Source organism: Typopeltis vanoorti, chromosome 8 (genome assembly GCF_054136105.1).
Source record: "Typopeltis vanoorti isolate ZY-2024b chromosome 8, IOZ_Tvanoo_1.0, whole genome shotgun sequence".
Taxonomy (NCBI): Eukaryota; Metazoa; Arthropoda; class Arachnida; order Uropygi; family Thelyphonidae; genus Typopeltis; species Typopeltis vanoorti.
The window spans coordinates 145061962-145084094 of NC_143556.1; the positions used below are offsets into that span (position 1 = coordinate 145061962).

General features: G+C 33.6%; 1 protein-coding gene across 4 annotated transcripts in view; it reads right to left on the bottom strand.

The window, feature by feature from the left end:
• ash2 (Set1/Ash2 histone methyltransferase complex subunit ash2) overlaps positions 1-22133 on the bottom strand; it is a 315384-nt gene that overhangs the window by 277288 nt on the left and 15963 nt on the right. For all 4 annotated transcript variants that reach the window (XM_090396985.1, XM_090396987.1, XM_090396984.1 and 1 more), the window contains exon 2: positions 20654-21121. In XM_090396985.1, coding sequence (XP_090253111.1) covers positions 20654-21121 — 468 coding nt within the window. The remainder of the gene's footprint in view (positions 1-20653; positions 21122-22133) is intronic.

The following is a 22133-nucleotide window of genomic DNA, read 5'->3' on the forward strand; positions in this document are numbered from 1 at the left end:
CACTCCAAGATACCAAATCTCATTCACTTCCTGAATCACACCTCCATCAATACAGCATCATATGTCTGTACCCCAAATTGTGCAGCTTCTTACATTTATAAATATCAAAACTACAACCTCACTGATTTTTCTAAGCTAAAAGGCTATTCAAATCTTCATGTAGAAAATTAACATCAGAACACTCCTGAAAATTCTCCTAACTTCGCATCGTCAGCAAATATTCAAAGATCCCCAGTCAATCCTCATGAAATATCATTAACAAGCAAGCTAAACAGTAAGGGTCCCAAGAAGAAGAATGCAACTTGTCACCTTCCTTTTCTTAGATGCTAGTCCATCATACACAACTTGGTGGTATCGTTCAGAAAGCCAATCTTCAATCCCATCTTCTGCAGATTTTCACCAACTTGTCATGTGGTAATTATCAAATGCCTTTACAAAGCTCCAGTATATTATTACATATAAATCTTCCATATGCAATACATTTATCACCTTATCATAAAATGTAGATTACTACAAAAAAAGACAAACCCTTCCCAAACCTATGATAGAGAATAATATATCCATCATCCCACTCCTGAATTCCATTATTAACAAGTTTTTATAATACCCTGACCACAATTGCATATATACTAACTGGAAACTTCTGTCCTAGAACCATGCTTGGGAAGTGATACTATTTTATCCATTTTGATGATAGTCCAACATCCGATGAATTTTGAAGAAAATTCAGTACTTGATGCTATAAAAACAAATGGCTAAAATGAATTTGCCAAATCTAATCTAAAGCGAATTTGATAGAAACTCTGCTAACATTTAATTAAAGACTGGAGGTTTTAAATATTCTTTGGAAAAGTAATGATTGTGGGTTGATATAGCAAACTGGCTGGCTCTATAAGTCTCTAGTCAAGATGTAAATGAATTGTTAAATTCATATGAAAAGGAGCTTCCCCTTAGCAAAGAATTATCACAGGAAGATAATATTAAAAAGGCTTGCTTACAGTAGTGTTTGAAAATTGACTCCACTCCGGAAACCAGAAACTGAATGGTTTGAATGAAACATATTTGGACAAAATGGAACTTGTTCAAATCAGGAATGCCATTAATGCTAGAGCAAAATTTATCAAGAAAATAATTCTTTTTCATTCAAAGGAAACTAAAGAAAATTTTTATTTTAAGAAACCACGTAGTAAATCCTTGTAATATATTTTCACTTTTTTGCATAATTAAATAAATGTTTCTTTATTATTATTTAAGTGGCACTTCAGTGCAGTATTATGCAGTTTAAACTATATTTTCAGTTTTATGCATCTGAGTGACCTCAAATGTATAACACTCAACCTATAATGAATGTAAGCTTTGATTTTATGGCAGCTCACTTGTTTTTTTCTGGAACCAATTAAGTAGTGGGGAGGGTTTCTACTATATTCACATAACACCGATTTTCATCTCAATCAATACAGAAAAAGAAAATGCCCTCTTTAGCTATACAGATTAAGCATATGTTTTACACTTTCATCACTGTGAGTCAACTATATTTGAGATCACAGTATATAATTTGAAGATTTTAGCTAACTTATATACAAGGATATATCTTCCTTCAGCAGATACATTGAAGATCCATCTCTCTTAATTTCTTGATGGAGCATATGGAGGTAATTACTATCACAACAGAAGTCACCAATTTATTTTGACAGTTCAAAACCAGCCAATACTTTTTCTTGTATTATTATTATTACGTAACACCCCCAGGGAATCCAAAGACTCATTGAGGGAGAGTACCTACTCTACAACTCTTCATCTCCTCCAATCCACCAACTGAAAACTACCATCATCTATAACAGGCAGGGTCGGCGGAAGCGGGCATGCAGAGAATGCGGTGCATGCGGGCGCCACTACGATGTGGACGGCGCCGCCAGGGAACGGTTCATAAGTTAATTTTTAAGAAACAAAATTTTATCATAAAAACAAAAAATTCTCAGAATGATCAATATTAAAATAAATAAGGCCGGATACACCGAATAAAAATTTTAAAAAAAATGTATATTGCCGCCTCTTTGATCAGCCGGCTGTTTACAATTTTGCAGCGAGAGCAGACTAAATGCTTGCCTGCAGAATGTTGTGTCTACTGCAATCTATCTAAAGTGAAACGTTTTTATGCGCAGAAACAAATTTTCGTACAAAACATTTGTTGCTAGTTAACTAGTCATATGGCATGCATCTCAGTAGGCTACTGACAGTAGCGCAGTGCCGACTATTATTTCGTCTCTGTGTCGTGTTATGTAATAATTTCTTGTGGGTATAAAAGAGAAATAGAATCAAAAATTTAAAAAAAAGTTATTTGGTGCACAAAATCGTAAGCGTCAGGTTGCGAAAGAAGCAGATATTAAGAAACAAACTGGGGCTCTTAATAAATTCATTAAAATATTAAAATATTCTGATGCAGATTGTAACTAACTCAATACATCAGAAATAAGAGTTGAAGAAACGTGCACATCATCCAGTTTGCAAGAAAGTACTATTGCAACTACTGAACAAGATAATTGAACAATTTTAAGTGAAAAATAGTTAGGATTTAGTCAACTACAACAAGATTTAGTTGTAGCTGACCACGAAACTAACACATTGTTAGTCTCTGTAAATTTAGACGATCCAGGTGAATGGGGAAATATTGATGAAAAATTACGAGCTGTTTTAACTGAAATGGGCCTGTTCAAAAGAAAAATATAATATATCCCAGAGATACATATGGTCGTAAATTTGGCGACACGTATTATAATAGAAAAATGGAAAACAGGAGCTTGTGCCAAGAACATGGCTCATTTATTCAGAAACTTTAAATTCTGTTTTTTGCTTTTGTTGCAAATTTGTCGCACCTACTGAATCAACTGAATCACCTACTGAGTCTTGTAGAAGGCTATAACGACTGGAGAAATGTAAGTATAACTTTACATAGCCATGAGACTAGTTTAACTCACATGAAAAATTTCTTTAAATGGAAGGAACTTTTTGAAATTTTAAATAATGCAAATTTTAATAAAAAAACTCAGCATGAAGTACAAACATTATGTGCTAAAATAAAGGACTACAAATTTATTTGCTCTCTTATAACTTGGCATGATTTACTTAATAAAATAAAGCCTGTAAAATTTTAAAATTTTGAAAATTTTGAAATTTTAAATAATGCAAATTTTAATAAAGAAACTCAGCATGAAGCACAAACATTATGTGCTAAAATAAAGGACTACAAATTTATTTGCTCTCTTATAACTTGGCATGATTTACTTAACAGAATAAAGCCTGTGAGTAAAATGCTTAAAGACAAAAATATGAACATTATACTTGCTTTAGAAAATTTAAAAAAAGAAAACTACTATTGATTTCCAGACTCAAAGCATGTATGAAATGGAAAAGAAACATTGGACGAGTGTTTCAGAACGCTTGATTGAAATTATAAAATTCCTTGGTAGTCGAAATTTAGCTTTTCGCGGATCATCTGATAAATTATATGAAAGGAATAACGGCAATTTTTTAAAATTACTCGAACTGTTTGCAAAGTTTGATCCCGTTATGGAAAATCATGTTGAAAGGGCCCTGCAACGAAACAATAGAGTACACTAATTGAGTAAAGACAGGTCAAAATGAAATATTGGAAACTTTAAGTAACGCAATCAGGGATACTAGTTTATTATACATTCGAAAATCTAATTATTCCATAATTTTAAACTGCACACCTGATGCAAGTAAAACAGAACAAATGACCATTATTATTCGCTTTGTTTCCTGTGACAATGGAATTGTCAAGATCAGGGAAAACTTTTTAGGTTTTGCAGATATATCAGATTCCACAGGACTTGGTTTATGTGCAACAATAATGGAACAACTGGAAAAATGGAACATTCCCATTGAAGACATGTGAGGTCAAGGTTATGACAATGGGGCAAATATGAAAGGGAAAAAATATGGGCTCCAAAATTTGCTTCTGAACAAAAATCCTCGAGTGTTTTAAGTGCCATATGCTGCTCATAGTCTAAATTTAATCATTAATGATGCAGCCAAAGTGAATGCAGATACAATTAGTTTCTTTGCAATTATTCAAGAAATATAAAATTTCTTTTCATTCTCTTACAAACATTGGGCAATCCTTTTAAAGTTCGTAAAAAAATTATCATTGAAACAGCCATAAGAAACGTGATGGGAAAGTAAAATTAATGCAATCCGCCCTCTACGATATCAGTTACGAGAAATTTACGATGCACTTTTTGAAATTTTAAATAATGCAAATTTTAATAAAGAAACTCAGCATGAAGCACAAACGTTATGTGCTAAAATAAAGGACTACAAATTTATTTGCTCTCTTATAACTTGGCATGATTTACTTAACAGAATAAAGCCTGTGAGTAAAATGCTTAAAGACAAAAATATGAACATTACACTTGCTTTAGAATCTATCGAAAACTTAAAAATATTCTTACAAGAGTATCGATCAGATACAAATTTTAAAGAAGTTCTAAAAATGGAAAAATAACTGAGTGAAGAGGTGAATGGAGACAAGAATTTAAAACTGGTACGGAAGTTCGGCGACGAAAGAAGACATGACAATTTGACTACGAGCATCATGACGAAATACCACAATTGCCAGAAGATAAATTTAGAGTGAATGTGTTTTATACACTTCTAGATGTGGCAATGTGTTCATTAATAGAAAGTTTTGAACAACTAAAAACATATTATGATAATATCGATTTCTTGTATAGATTACTACAAATTAATAACGAAGATTCAGGAAAAAATTGTGACGATTTAGAGATTCTCTTGAAGGACTGCGACAATAAAGACGTAAATGCAATAGAACTATATGACAAATTATTTGCTTTCCGGGATATTTTTCGGATGGATAATTTAAATATTCAAAAGCCTTTTGATATTCTTAATTTTATTGTGTCCAATAATTTATCTTTCCCTAACTTTTCAATTGCTTTAAGAATACTATTAACTTAACTGTTAGTGTAGCTAGCGGTGAACGTTCCTTTTCCAAGTTGAAATTGATTAAAACCTACTTAAGAAGTATGTCACAAAAAAAGCTTGTTAGTTTGGTTAATAGCTATTGAAAATGATATATGTGTGGAATTAGACGTTAAGACCATTTCTAATTTTGTGAATACGAAATCAAAATCCTTAAAATTTTAATTTAAAAAATTTCAAGTATATTTATGTAATTTAATTTATTTTCTGTTATTCTGTAAAGATGTTATTTTTTGAATACTTATATTAAATGTTCTAATTATTTCTGAATTCTTTTCTTATTTTCTCATCTATCTTGAGTTTCTTTTATTTTTCTAAAAGATAGTTCCACTTATAAAAATTATTAAATAAATTTTACAAGTTACTAAGAATTTAGTAACTTGTGAAATGCAAGAATTTTTTAAACTTTAGTTCAAATAAATTTTAACTTTAATTAAAATTCATTTTAATTTTGTTAGCAATTCAGGTCGGTGAGAAGGCTATAATCCCTGTATCATTATATGTCTTTCAATATTTGGGAAAGGGAATACTGCTGTTTATGACCAGTCATAAAAATTGCCTGCAATCCGATTACAACAATGGGCGGCATATCGTCTGTTCTCAAAACTGAATGAAATAACATCTGTGTTGCAAATGTTACTGACCAATCAGTAAGGAAGTATAAAGAAAATTTTTCCACTGAAATTGAAGATTAAGGTAGTCTGTATCCGGTTCTCAAATCTAGTAATACTGAATACTTTATTCGCAAGTTTGTATTGTAGGGTGAAAGTGCTTGTTTCGAAACCGTAATTTTTTAAAACAAAATTTTTTAAAAGTGATAGGCCTACAGATTTAAATTTCAATATGAATAAGAGACAAGGAACTTTGTTTAATTTTGGTGCTAAGAAATCTCATATTGAAGGTGTTTGTGATGCAACAGATAGTGATTCATCCACCTCCAGCCTACAAAGTGATCTCCAGGATGTACAAAAGGAGGGGGGGGGGGAACTACCAGCACACAGGAGAAAAAGTCTGCATTCACTTGTAAGTACTTATAATAATAATATAAATTTTTGGTAATCAGAATGGGATATGTCAATGAAAATCAGCACAAATTAATTTAATGATGTTGGCCCGAGGAAACATCTTTTCAATTATTCTAAAAGAAGATTTACTTCGTACGAATTAGTTTTCAATCTATTACATCTTTCAATCCTATGAATTCAGTCTATCCAAAACAGTCCTTCACATCATAAATTAAGAGAAAGTTTGAACAAAAAAATTCAACTTGCATCAATTCTTTCATAGGCACAATTGCACTTTAATTGTATCTTCTCTTCGGGTTATTCTGGATGCCCCTCTATTGTTACGGCTTGCGCTATCGCTTCAGACGCATCATGGACACCGTGTTCTACTCTGGAATTACTCACAGGGCTGGAGCGCGATCTTTCGGCGTAGTAGGCACTCGGACGTAGGGTCATCTTGGTCCTGGGCCGCTCTACAAGGTTTCGCCTCCAATTACCCTCCATGACTTCATCCGGGATCATACACAGTCCATGGATCGACTCCCTTCTTTTCTCCTGGCATCACATCTCTCCAAGTCGAACCACCTTAGTCCATTCCTGACCTTTTTATTTCGCCTCTCTGGACCTTGCGCGAAGTTTCTTAGAACCCAAATATTTCTGCGCAAACTTTGAACTAAGGCCTGAGATCCCCGTACCTATCACGTGCTAACTCCTTTCCTTCTAGAAAGTTCAACTTCTATCTCCCTGAAGTGTAGTTTAATCCCTTTTTTCAGCATAGTGTAACAGCTTCTGATGTATACTGCCCCCCCCTCTGCAATCAACCTTGACGGCAGTGTCGGACTGCTTTGGTTACAATGGGTTTCCATTCTACCCTATACCGAGTGATACATCAAATATATTTCCAAACTCTAAGGTAATTTCCCCTAAACTTCTATTTTTAGATACCTGTTTACTTTATTTTTGCATGTGTAATTCCTCTGGGTCTAAACAGATGGGCATTTTGTATTACTTATGTAGGTAATTCTAACGTACTTCTAATCTCTGAGGGATTCTCTTTTGAAATACACACTCATATATCTTTTATCTACAGAAGCATGTAAATTTTTCTGGGCTAATTTTATATGGACTGATATTGTTTACATCTCTTATATACAATTTTACAATTCTTTGAATTTCGGATGTGACTCCTGTAAAATCGATGCAATTAAACAATGTAAGAATTATGATGTTGCATCGAATTTTACAATAGCTCCTAAGGATCATATTATCAAGGTAAAGATGTTAACTACTTGTAATACATTCCATGTCTTTTATGCTATGGCAGTTTCAGTAAGAACAGGAATACAAATGAATTAAAATTTGGATCAATAATAAATTTCAAAAACGCTCTTGTGAAAATTAAACAATATCAAAATTTGTATTACTTACTATGTAGAGGTCTCCTCCTAATTATCTACCTTAATCTTTAAGCAACCCACCCAAAATCATATTGTGTGTATAAAAATTCCATAATGCAACACTGTTTAGTGTCCTTAACAACTTGAAACAATATTAAGCATTTTATTATAAATGGTTATACTTCATAATATTGCTGATGTAAAGAATTCAAAAACATTCACTTTTCAACCGAACTGCCACAATGCAACTTGTGGAATACCAAGAATTCAATGAAATTAACCTCAAAATTCCAGAACTGTAGCAGCCGCTTTCCCAGTCAAATATGGATGGAACAATATTAGCTGAAATTATCAAAGCCAGTACAACAACTGAACAGATACAAGATGAAATACAAACAAATGAAACTGTTATGCAAGGAGAAGAGAAACTAGAGATGAAAAAGTAAAGCAAGTAAGACAACTGAAAGAACTTAATATGTAGACAAGGTCATCAAAAAGAAATGATGAATTAATAACAAACATTGAGGATAAACAAAAAAAAAAAAAATTAAAAGAAACCTAAAAGAAGAAGAAATAATAAAAAATGTAAAGATGGATAAGATTGTGGATCATCAAATGAAGATTCCTCAGGCTCAGAAGGAAAACAAGAGATACAATTAAAGAAAAAATAATAAAGTTTACCGATTTGAAATTTTCTCAGTATGATTATTATCTAAATGAAAAGAAAACAGAAAATAACTTGCTTCCAAAACAAGAATGATAAGCATGAAAATGAAACAATGGAAAGCAACTGTAAAAAACTGGAAAACAATTTACAAGAAGCAGGCTACACAGTTGCTCCTTCACAGATTGAAGACCACATCAGGTTCATCCAAAATCTAGAAGTTAAAGACTTAGCAGTGACTTTTCATCTCCTTTCTGCATTACCTCATTAAATGTACAAGGATTCCACAGGCAAGCTAATAAGAAGCTATATGGAAATTTATGTTACACCATATCAGGTTTTTGTTTCTCAAAGAAACATACCTCTGCAGATATAAAGATATAAAAACTTTAACAGATAGATACTGACTTCTTTCTTAGTGGAGATTTGGAAGATTTAACAGGGCTTGAGTAGTAGTTCTTATTCTTGCCCCCCCCCACTTCCTTGTGTCATTGTAATGTCCAAAGGGATACGGAAGTGAGAATCCTTACAACAGACTGGAAATACTGTAAATGAGTAATAAGGTTTATAAATGTTTATGCTCCATCCACTGGAACAGTTAGATGAATATTCTTTCAGGAATTGCAGCCATATATGGTGCCCACTACATCACAGCAGCTAGAGAGTGGATTGTATTGAAAAACCTCACATTAGAAAAAATAAGAGGACACCCTAGGAGTGGAAAAGTGGGATATGCACAGTTATCTAACGTACTTAAAAATATGTCTCGTCAATGCTCAACTATTGTAGTAAACATATGGAGGATTTGTAATCCTAATCTCCGTTCTTTATAGGTACATGAATCAAGGTATTCCTACCCGTCTTGATAGAATTTATATCTCTTCTTCCCTTATAAATAGAATTATTCATATAAAAATCTTGGCATCAACATATCAGATCATAATCCAGTTCTACTTAAATTCTGCTGCATGAAACAAGTAGAGATCAATTCTGGACCATGGAAATTTCCACCAAACTTTCCGTTGATCCTTTCAACCAAATACCAGACCCTCTGTTCAAATTGGAATAATGTTACCTGAACTAATATGCAGTAAAACAGAATATGATTGAATTGGGAAAGGAATAGGTTTTCCTCAAAAGAAAAAAGTTGAAAGACCTGTATAAAGAGAGAAGCTGGTTCGTAGCAAACCAACGCAATGGTATAGAATGTAGCAACATGGTTAGGAACATTAACATAGAAATAAGTGGAAAAGCAGAAAGAAATAGAAGAAAGAAATTTTAAAATAAGAAAACAGCAGCACGTAGCAGCATTCTTCAATAGAAAATTCACTAAATTCTGCAAAGAAAGGACTACCATTCAAATCTGCATTGTGGTGAAGACATGTCAAGCACTCAAGACATCCTTGACTCCTTTCAAAAACACTGTAAAAACCGGTAGTGATGACAAACCCATTACAGTATTAAGTTACGACAGCCTATAAAGAATACCAGACATGAAAATCCCTGGGACTTGACAGTCTAGAAATATAACTTTACCGCAAGGCCTGGATTTTATTTTTTCCATTCTAGTTATACTCTTTAATTCTTTTCTCTCATCAATACACATACCAAGTGAATTTGCAGCAAGACTTACAGTCCTCATTACAAAACCTAATAGAGATCATACCTTAATCAGCAGCTGGAGACCTATTTCTCAATCTAATACTAACTACAATATATTATTATTAATAAGAGAGACCTCCAGGGAGTCAGGGACTCATCGAGGGAGGCGACATATCACATGCACCAGCTATCGTACTTATTCTTGAATTCATTCATACTGTTTGCACACACAACATCCAATGGTAATCCATTCCAATCATACACCACCCTATAAGAGGAAAATCTAGATCTCACCCCCCTCCTTTTTAGTGGCATTCATTCTCAGCTTCCAAAGATACCCTCTCATTCTTTCCCTACCCTCCATAAATTGAAACATTCTGTCAACTGAAATCCTCTATGACCATTTCAGAAGTTTTTATCAATCATATCACTCCTCTTTCTGATGTTTGCTAGTGTCTGCAGTCTACAAATTCTCAATCTGTCTTCATAATCAATATTCCGAAATCTTCCTATGATTTTTAATACTCTACTTTGAACTCTCTTCACTGTAACAGAATCACAACAGAAACACCAACAATAGTCCAAATGAGGTTTCATCAAGGCCTTGTAAAGAGGAAAAATGACATCCTTATCTTCACATGTGAAAGTTCGTTTCAATGTTGTAATTATCTTTTCAGTTATATTTGCAATCTTTGCTACATGGCACCTGAACCTCAACTTGCGATCTACTAACACTCCAAGATCCCTAGCCTGATCAGTTTTCTTCTAACATAATCCAACCAATATAATACGACACTGTATATCTAATAATGCCGAAGTGAATGACTTTGCATTTATTTCCATTTTCCCATGTCCACAATTTCAGCCTATTAAAATCATTATGCAAGTATTGCATATCAGCAGCATTCCAGATTACCTATCTTTGAATCATCAGCAAACGGCCGTATATTGCCTGTCAAATCCTTCCCAATATCACTAATGTATATATATTGAATAACTGTGGACCAAGGACTGATTCTTGTGGTACACCACTAGTTACTTTAAATGTTGCAGACTCACATCCCCTGTATACCACTTTTTGATATCTGTCAGTCAGCCCCATCTCTAATCCTTTCTTTCATGCTTACACAATGATCAGAATACATTATGTAAAATTATGGAGACAACTACCGTGTTAGAGCAAAACTTTAGTTTAATATAAACCAAAATTAACACTCGACATTTCGACCTTCATATCAAGGTCATCATCTAGAGCATACGCATATATACAGAGAAACAAGATGGACTACAATCTACATTGTTTGCTAAAGTTACTGACCAACCGTTATAATAATTATTGGCTTGACCTCTGGTGAAAAAAAAAAAAAAAAAAAACCTGCATTACAATCTACATGGTTTGCTAACGTTACTGACCAACCGTTACAACAATTATTGGCCTGACCTCTGGTGGAAAAAAAAAAAACCTTGACTGCATCAAAGCTGGAGTCCTATTATTATCATCTATTAGGTTACAAAATTAAATTGGACTGGAGAGCAACATGACCAAGCAATTTTATAAACTTGGTTTTAATCCTTTTTCCCAAATAAGCAAACAGACAAGTAAGTCAAGTTTGTGCCTGAACTAGATTCAGGTCTGAGGCAACTCGTGCTAAAGATGGAGTAAGCTCTGATCACTTTCCCTTAGTATCTCCCCTAATGCAAAGCACATCCTCTTGCAGAGCTGTATGATGCTATGCTTAAAGGAAAGGGCCACTACCAGACCGGTTTCGACCTTTGTATAGGTGAAGCAGGTTCTAAAAATAAGACGATCCCAGAAGATCACCCAACTCAGCGTTGTTCCACTCAGTGACAGGCTCACCTCATCACCAAGAAGAATTTCTCAGCATTGGCTCTACCCAGTGGCAGGCTCAGCTCAACACCAAGCAGAGCTATAATCTCAGCAGTGGCCCCACTCAGAGACAGGCAAAAACCTACCCCCAAGCAGATCCTCTTGGAGCCAGACCTGAACCGGTTTCGGTTCAGGTCTGGCTCCAAGAGGATCTGCTTTAATTCTTGTTTAAGAATTAAAGATTATTAGAATTAAAGAGTACTGATTAGAGCAAACTGTTATAGCTCTGTTTTTAAGGGTGTTAATCATCATCATGCGTATCAAGGATTTAGGCCTAGCATGGCCTGTTTCCGACCTTAGAAGTCATCGTTGAATCTTTTAAGAGGACGTCCTGGTTTTCTTTTCCCTAGCGGCTTGTACTTTAAGGCTTGTTTTGGTAATCTTTCTGTTTTCATTCTTTGAACGTGTTCCATCCATTTATGTTTATATTTTCTAATTTTTCTATTACTGGTTCTTGGTTTAATTCTTTCATAATTTCTTCATTTCTTTTGTGATCAAATAGGGTATACTTTGCAGTTTTTCTCATAAACTTCGTTTCAGCTGTTATTAATCTTTGTTTGTCTTTTTGTTTTATTGTCCAGATTTCGCTTCCATACATTAAGGGTGTTAATGACTCCAAATTTTTGCAATGAGTGTTGATATGAATAAGAATGTATATATTGGCCAGTATATACATTCGTCGGTTTGCAGTAAACCATGAAGGTCTGCCTGAGGGAAGACGTGTGACCAATGTATCCAGGAACTGGAGCGAGTTCTGATTTTCAATTTTGATAGTAAATTGTATGCGTTCATGTTGTTTTTCAGGTAGCTAAGGAATGTGTTTAATATTTGTCGACTATGTGGCCAGATAACGAAAACATCATCAACATATCTAAGCCACATTGTAGGTTTTAGAGTAAAGGAATCAAGAGCACTTTGCTCAAAAACTTCCATATAAAAGTTAGTAATTGGGGGGGGGGGGGGAGAGATAGTGGTGAGCCCATGGCCGTACCTTCTTTTTGTAGGTAAAATTTATTTTGCCACACGAAATAACTGGAACGTAGTATGTGGACAAAGAGGGCTGTAATGTAGGGCGGACATTTGTTCTGTAGGAGAAGAATTGGGTCACTGATTGGAACATTTGTGAAAAGGGCAGAAACATCAAAACTGACTAATAAATCATCTTTGCCAAGTGTTATGTTTTAATTTTGTTTATAAAGTGTTGTGTGTTCTTTATATAGGAGGGGGGGGGGGTGAGATGACCTACCAACTCCTTGAGTGTTGACGCTAATTTCTTGGCTAGGTGATAATTAGGGCTGTCTATTCCTTCAACTATCGGCTGAAGCAGAATGTTTTGTTTGTGTACTTTAGGAACACCATATATTCTGGGAGAATGGCCGTAATGGGGTATAAGTTTTTTAACAGTGTCTGACGGCCAAGAAGTGATGGACTTAAGTAATTTCTCAGTTTTTTTCTCTATTCTGTTAGTTGGATTATAGTTTACAAGCTGATAGGTACTGTTATCAGAGACTAGTTGATTCATCTGATGGATGTAAGTTGATCTGTCAAGGACAACAGTGGCATTACCTTCGTCCGATTTTGTTATAATTATATCTTGATTAGCTTTTAATGACTTGATTGCTGCTAGTTCTGTTTTTGTAAGATTGCTAAATAAGGTTTTCTTTTTATTCAGAACATTGCCGGTTTCTAACCAAATTTTATTAGCTATATTAATAGGAAGAGACTTAATGCCTCTTTCTATGTGGTATATAAAATCCAATTTATTAACAGTTCTAGGTGCTACTGCGAAGTTAAGGCCTTTATCAAGTAATGCAAGTTGACTGTTATTTAAGGTGTGGCTTAATAAGTTGATCACATGACTATTGCATGCAAGTGGTTGGTCGCTTCTTGTCTCACTTGTCTGTTGTTCACATTTCGCTGTTGTTTTAAAATATGAAATTTGGCCTCAAGTTTTTCTTTATTACTTTCTAGACTATATTTAGCCAAATTGGCAGTGATCCTTTCAAGCACATTTAAAATATCTGGATTCAAATAACTAGATAGTTCAGATTGTAAATTTAAAACCTGATTTTGAGTTATTGCTAGATTTTTGCGGGCTGTTTGGATTTGCTCTCTAAGTATTGCTTTCTCTGTGCACGCATAGATACGAAGTGCTTTAGCGGAAGTAAATTTCTTTTTCAGCTTGATGCAGTTAGGAATAAGATTACTGTCTCTGCATCTTTTAAAAAGGCCAGCCAATTGATGTTTCAAAAGGGAAACATGTATCTTTAGCTTACTGTACTGATTGCAATGCTTGGGAGTACAATCTCCATGGGTGATGAGAATCCTTTCTTTCATGCTTACATGGTGATCAGAATACATTATGTAAAATTATGGAGACAACTACTGTGTTAGAGTAAAATTTTAGTTTGATATAAACCAAAATGAACACTCGACGTTTCAACCTTCATATCAAGGTAAAATCTGGAGCATACACATATATACAGAGAAACATGGTGCACTACAATCTACAGGGTTTGCTAAAGTTACTGACCAACCGTTACAACAATTATTTGCCTGACTTCTGGTGGAAAAAAAAACCTTTACTACATCAACGCTAGAGTCCTATTATTATTATTATCATCTGCAGCCCAATTTAATTTTGTAACCTAATAGATAATAACCTAATAGATAATAAATTGTCTCCATTTGGCGATGCATTTCTTCATCACTAGACCAATCCACCAGGTCTGTAACAACATCCCACTATGTAATTGTTCTTGTTAGATTCTGCCTCACACCAGATGGCTTCAAATTCACTGCCACATGGAACACCATTACTAGTACTAATATCACAGGTCTCAACACTAACTGGATTCAAGTCATCCAATATCATTAGCAGCACTCCCCCCTCCTCTGCTATCCTGTCTATACTTCCTAAAAATACTGTACCTTTTACACCCAATACCAGTCACTATGTCTAATTCTGATAGCCAGGTTTCACACTAATGCCCACAATCTGAGGTCCCAACATACTGACCAAGACCATATTTTTTCACATTATCAATAACAGGCTCAAAGTAGGAATAAGATACATAATTAAAAGCACACATGTGTATGGAGTTCCAGGCCAAGCAGTAGAAATTGGCACAGGCTTCTTTAATAATAAAGAAGCCTATGCCAATTCAACTACCCATCCATCCTAGTTAATGGGTTCCTATCATACCTGGCCAAAATTTAAAAAGGACACATGCAAGGATCCTGTTAGACAATTACTCTTTTGCATTGGTTCTTAAACCTTGCAGGAAGTTGACAAAATGTGCTGTGCAAGGAATAACAATTCCTTCAACTATGAAGTAAAATACAGTATTAGCATATGACAATGATGTAGTAGGCAATTTAAAGATTAATGATTTCAGATATATCTTTTTGGGTATTTTTAGCTAATGTAGACAATGTGGGATCTTGGAGACATTCCCTTTTCCCTCGCTATGCTTGGAATTCCCTTCTCTACTTACCTAATATTACCAGTTCAATAACTTATATACAAGAACACTGAAACCTTAGAAAACTGGAAAATTGAGCCACTTTCCGTTTCTTCTAAAGCCATAGCAGTTAAAACCATAACCTTCTCTGCTCAGTTGTACATGATAAATATCAGACATTACAGAAGCTGAAGAAAAGCAATTATATAGTAAGCCTGTGTAATTTTTTTTTTGGTCCACCCAATACCAAGTAGTTAAAAAGGAATTTCTTCAACTATGAAAGAAGCATGAAGGCTTTGGGCTTTCAGTCTTAAAATTTTGCTATTTAAGCAATACAGATTCAAAAATCCATAAAATGTTATACACCAATCACACATGTGCAGACCATCTCTGATACTACCTGACTTTTCATCTTTCCCTGTTTGGAGTAAATGATTATAAAGGTCCAAAAGCTGAAAATGTTCCTGAGTACTACAACATTCTGGGTTAACTCTAAGATTACTATAACATTCTAGTATTGACATTCTTTCCATCAAAAAAAGCAAAATTTGCTATAAAGAAATTTTAACATCTTTCGCCATGAACTTCCCCAGTTAAGTACTGACAACAACCCTTTGTTTCGTAACTCATTGAAGTTCCAATGATACCCTGTTAAGGAGGGATCTTGCTTGGAGAATTGCACAGTCAATACCATCAAATGGAGGTACTTTAACATCGGAGATCAAATCTGTGACATCTGTTACCAATTGGGAAACATTAGAACATGCATTCTACAGCTGTCCTCTTGTCCAGTGTATTTGGAACAGATTAGGTAATGTATTCGACATTCCATTACTTCCAAGAGAATAGGGTTATTGTTGTTGTTGTTGTTTTTTAACTGTACCCACTGTAATAAATAGTGGTAGCTCTGATATCAGTTATCTCATTGACGTTATTGTTTCTTATCTGAGATGCAAGAAGAGTTTTACTTATGTTGCTATCATATGTAGAGCAGTTTCTGTATTTTCTGTGATAATGACTGTTAGCTGATAACATTAAAAGGAAGCAGAGTAGAAAAGGTCTTTTTCATATGATCTAAAGAAGTTGTGATCTATACTAGTGCTTACATAGTTTAGTAATACTGGGTTTTTTTTTTTTTGTTTTTTTTAAAGACTTATTTTAATCATAAGGTTTTTGAAGACAATCTCTTAATGGGTTTAATGAATTAATGGGTTAATTTAGAAGATATTTATGTGAGATTCTGGGATACAAATTTGTACAGAAGTTGGATCTGTAATTTAGATCAGGTTATTTTGAAGTTAAGAGTTAAAGCACTCGAACCAAATGAAGTAATTTATTAACGGTGCAAGATGACAAGATTATATGCATACAGTGCATATAATCCTGTCAATGCAACAAGATATATTTATTAAATATAAATATATATACAGTCATACCCCGACATACGCGGTTTCTTATATGTACATATTCCCATCCCGCTTTACGCCTCACCACTAGTCGTATCTTTCAAGCGCCAGCAGCATTCGCCAGTGTTGCACATGCTGTGAACAAGCACTGACGTGTTTCATGCGGTCTCCATTCATACACAATTTTTATAGTCTACAAACCTTGCAATTGTTTAATGTTATGTTCTTGATAAAAATTTTATCACATAAAAAAATAATAATGTCATCCAAAAGAAGCAAGTCCGATTCTTCTACTGCTAGCAAGAAAAGAAAAACATTGACTTTGGAAACAAAACAACATTATTAAGGATTTTGAAGGTGGAATGAAAATTTGTGAGCTAGCAAAAAAGTTCAATCTACAGGAATCCACAGTAAGAACAATCATAAAAGAAAGGTTTACAGATTTTGGAGGACATAGATTCTACGAAGAACGAATTGTAGCCACAAGGCAAGGAATAAAAAAATCATTAGCTTGCTGTGAAGAAATTTTGCATGACAAGAAAAAGACATTATGCCATCAGACGAATCTATTAGATTTTATGAAACCATCGACATCGAAATAACTTTCTTTTTTTTAATGTACGAAAAACTACAATTATGATTATATTTCTTAAAATATATAGGTGTTTTTGTAAACCTTTGGTCCCAATTGTATGTTTGTATATATAAATTACATGCAAAATTATACCCCGAGTTACACGAATTCGACTTACGCCTTTTTGTTGGTCCCACCTACCGCGTAACTTCGGGGTTTTACTGTGTAAAAATAATCATATTAAAAATTCTGAATATTTTTACGTATTAATATTGTTTGTTAGTTTTTGTTTCATACACGCAGTGTCTGCACTTGTGATGTGCTCGTTATGAAAATATTATGTTAGAAGTAATATGTAAAGAAGTAAAAATATTGAAGTACTTACTTAATTGATTATTTGTATTATTTATAAGAAAGTTTATTGTATTTTTAAATGTTGAATTTTGTGTTTGTGAAAGACTTTCTTCAGCGCTGGTGGATACAGCGAGTCAACCATATTTTTACAATGCGTAGTTTCTGACGTTGTTGAAGTGCGCATGCTCCCAGAGTGAACTTGATGTTTGATTGACAGCTGACAAGAAAAGCGTTGCGTATCCAAGTTACAGTGGTAAACAAGAGAGCGTTCGGGAAAGTTTTTATAAACTGGCCGAGGAATATTCAAGTTGGGAGGAACTTGATTTTTTGTGTGCGGCAGTTAAAAGGAAATTTTATATTGTATTCCGAAAAGGAATAGTGGAAATAATATGTTCCAAGAAGAATAAGTACAGAAGAAAAAGGAAATCTTGAAACTAAGTTTTTATAAACTGGCCGAGGAATATTCAAGTTGGGAGGAACTTGATTTTTTTGTGTGCGGCAGTTAAAAGGAAATTTCATATTGTATTCCGAAAAAGGAATAGTGGAAATAATATGTTTCAAGAAGGAATAAGTAAGAATAAAAAGGAAATCTTGAAACTAAGTTTTTATAAACTGGCCGAGGAATATTCAAGTTGGGAGGAACTTGATTTTTTGTGTGTGGCAATTAAAAGGAAATTTCATATTGTATTCCGAAAAAGGAATAGTGGAAATAATATGTTTCAAGAAGGAATAAGTAAAGAATAAAAAGGAAATCTTGAAACTAAGTTTTTATAAACTGGCCAAGATATATTCAAGTAGGAAGGAACTTGATTTTGTTTTGTGTGAGGCAGTAAAAAAGAATTTTAAAGGGATCCTAAAAATGAAGTACAGAACCTTGTAACTTCTGGAAAGAGCCTTAACAGGAAGAGAGTAAGACTATGAACATTTTTTTTGTGATTGTAAAAAAAAAGGTGTTTTGTCTTAAGAGTAAGTTTATATTTTTTTAATAAGGCCTTGGATCCATATAATCTGTAATTGTAGTTATGTATTTTTACTAGAAGTGTATATATGTTGTTTTAAGTTTTATTAAATGTGTTTATTTTGTACTTGGTATTGAGTCAATGATTAGTTGGATTCTGAAAGAGTGAGTTAAAGTCATTGCACCAATTGGAGTGAACTCTTTGTGCAAATATAATAACATATAGGGACACTCGGAGTCAAAAATAAAAATAATTGTTAGTAAATGAAATATTATTTATAATACACATTATAAATAACAATGGCACATATTATAGGATAATTCATAAAATATTAACAACTGTATCTCAATGTAATAAGATATGATATTAAATACATATGATCCTTTCCTTTAGTGTTACATGGTGATCAGATTCATTTCAGACAAATTATGGAGACTACAATCGTGTTAGAAATAATTACTTTAATTTCCCAACATTTTGACCTTCATATTAGGGTCATCGTCTAGAATATATAACATATATATACAGAGACAAGCTATATTACATATCAAATAGTATGCCAAATGATTTGGTCAATGGTTATTTTACTGGCCTGACCTCTAGTGAAAAAAATAATAATAATTAAATAAAATAAATTTTTAAAAAATAAAATAAAATAACTACATCAAAGCCATATCCTATTTATAACATCATTAGAGAACAATTTCATATAGACAGTTTTAAAAGTGGTGTCCTAATTTAACATGAGAGTTGTTATATTAGAGTTGAGATCCTAGATTACATATAGTCCTATTTATAATTAACACTTAGAAGGAAAAGTTACGTGGGTAGAATATGTGCATTCCATATTCTTGGGATTTTTAGATCATCATTATTGTTAAGATCAGGGTAGTTGAAAGAATTTCACAGGCCTCCTTAAATTTGCATTCATATTATGTTTTGGTGTGATGTAAACAACAGGTGCCTTTCCAGTCAATTCCATGTAGATTATTCAAGGCATGATCAGAAAGGCCAGATTTACCATCATTATTAAATTTACCATCGTTATTAAATTTAAGGAGTTTATGTTCCTTTTTTTCTGATAGAAATTGTGCATCCTGTTTCACCTATATAGGGAAAATTACAGGTGCAATGAATATGGTATAGTCTAGGGTGGGCCAGTGGAAGAAATGGATCCTTGGATGAGTTGAATAAGTTCTTTAATTTTGCAGGAGGTTTAAAAGTGGCATTAAGATTGTATTTCTGCAGTATTCTGTTTATTTTATCTGATATCCCTTTAATGTATGGAATGGTTACAGTTTTATTGTAATCTAGTATATTTTTGTTTTTAAGTGAGTTCGTGTGAAGAATTTTGTTGATAGTATTTTGGCTGTAGCCATTTTTCAGGAGGGTATTGTTGATAACTTTTAATTCATCTGTAAGTGCTTGTTCATTAGAGAAAATCTTCAAAGCGCTGTTTTTTTAGTGTTAATGACATCTAGTTTTTGTGTTGGGTGGTGGTAGGAGTTTATGCGTATATACTGGCCAGTATGTATAGGCTTCCAGTAAACAGTGAAGGAAAGACTGTCAGAAGGAAGACGTAACAAGGGTATCTAGAAAAGGAAGTGTGTTCTGACTTTCAATCTCAATTGTGAATTGTATGTGTTTGTGTTGTTTGTTTAGGTGGCTGAGGAAAGTGTCTAATATCTGGCAGCCATGGGACCACATAGCAAAAACAACATCAACATATCTAAGCCAGACTTTGGATTTTAAAGTAGAGGAATCTAGAGCACGTTGCTCAAAAACCTGCATATAAAAGTTAGCATTTGGGGAGGACTAACAGTGAGCACTTGGCTCTGCCTTCTTTTTGTAGATAGAAAGTGTTTTGCCACACAAAATAGCCAGAATGTAGTACATGTGCAAAAAGCACTGTGATATCAGGAGGGAATTTGTCCTGTAAAAGAAGAATTGTGTCATTGATTGGGACATTTGTGAAGAGGGCAGAGACATCAAAACTGACTAAAAAATCACTTTTTTCCAGTGTGATGTCTTTCATGTTGTTTACAAAGTGTTGTGTGTCTTTAATATAAGAGGGGGAATGACCTACCAACTCCTTGAGTGTTGATTAGTTTCTTGGCTAGATGATAAATGGGGCTGTCTATACCTTCAACTATCGGCCGGAGTGGTACATTCTGTTTGTGAATCTTAGATAAGCATGCATATAATTCTCAGGGAACAAGCGTAGTGCAGAAATAGTTTTTTAACTGTATCTTCAGGCCAAGATGCAACTGATTTAAGCATACTTAAGATATATGTATTTAATAAATATTAAATAGTTACCAGTAGCACTGTGGAATTTCAGATGCTTGTTCTTCTGAAATTGCTGAGCTCTGACTCTCTTCATTAAGACTGGATGTATGTGGAACTAGCTGATCAGATACCTGTGGCTCGCTTTGATTAGATTGCTCGTCTAAGGGTAATTCAGACGATGTTACCAAAGTGTCCCCTTCAGTAGCAGATTTAGCATCGTTTTGCAAATTATTTTCATTTTCTTGACTCTGAGGTAACTGCAAATCACTTGTTTGTTCTTGAATTGATACAACACCACTATTTTCAGACTCCTGACTAGATAATTCCCCACTGTCAGCAATACTTCTTTCTCCTTCATTTACTTCCTTGGATTCTCTGTCATCTACTTCCATTGATGTTACCTCAGATAATTTCAAAGTCTGGCTAACTTTATTCAAAGTGTCTGATGAAAATGAACTTTTAGCAACATCAGTGGCATCATCCTTGGATATGCATGGCCTAAAAGATAAAGCAATTTCATAAAAATTAACACAGTAAATCAAGCATCTAATTTTCACACAATTATGTGTTGCTCAGTTTTGTACACAGTTGTAATAGGGGTTACTTATTTATTTAAAAACCCTTTTATTTTTTCAATACCTTGGATATATATATATATATATATCTTTCTTCTTATCAGTTGTAAACGGGGTTTTTACTTTCTTAATTATATTTATATATATATATATCTTTTCTCTTATATCTTAGTTATATCTTATCACATAATATTCTTATCGTGGTATTATCTTATCACGTAATATTCTTATCGTAGTATTATCTTTTCAACAATATTCCTTTATCTTAATATTTTTGTATTTTCATTTCTTATTCTACCTTAAGTTTTTTTTTTTTTTCTCATGCCTGGGATCTCCAGATATTTATTTGTTAGAAGACTGCACCTCTGAAATTCCCCTATAGGCAAAAGAAAGTTTTTTTTAGGATCAGTGCATTGCAAAAGATTGAATCGGACAACTATTTTTATTAACAATAACAATAAGTTTAATTTTTGGTCTAAAAATTGTACATATCACATGAAATCACAATATTCATTTACGAACGGTAATTCTTATTCTTTCTCAATCACTCAACTTTGTTTCTATTAAATTCTTTCGCACTTACTTACTTAGACTTTCAACTAGCATACTTTATATTACAACTAACAGGAAGTTAAACACTTAACATGAATTCGTTAGGTGCGCTTGAAATTCCTAATTTAGCATCAATCAAAATACAACTTACATGTATACAAATACATCTCTCAGAATCTCATTCCTTTCAAACACATAATCATAATTATTATTATTATTATTATTATTATTTTCGGGCTACTCCAGGGTGTCCTTAGACTCATCGAGGGAGGCCCTAAACATCATGTCCACACAACTATACGACATTCTCACAGTATCTATCATACATTGCCTTGAACTCGCTCACTGTCATAGCACCCACAACAGACTCAGGCAGCTTATTC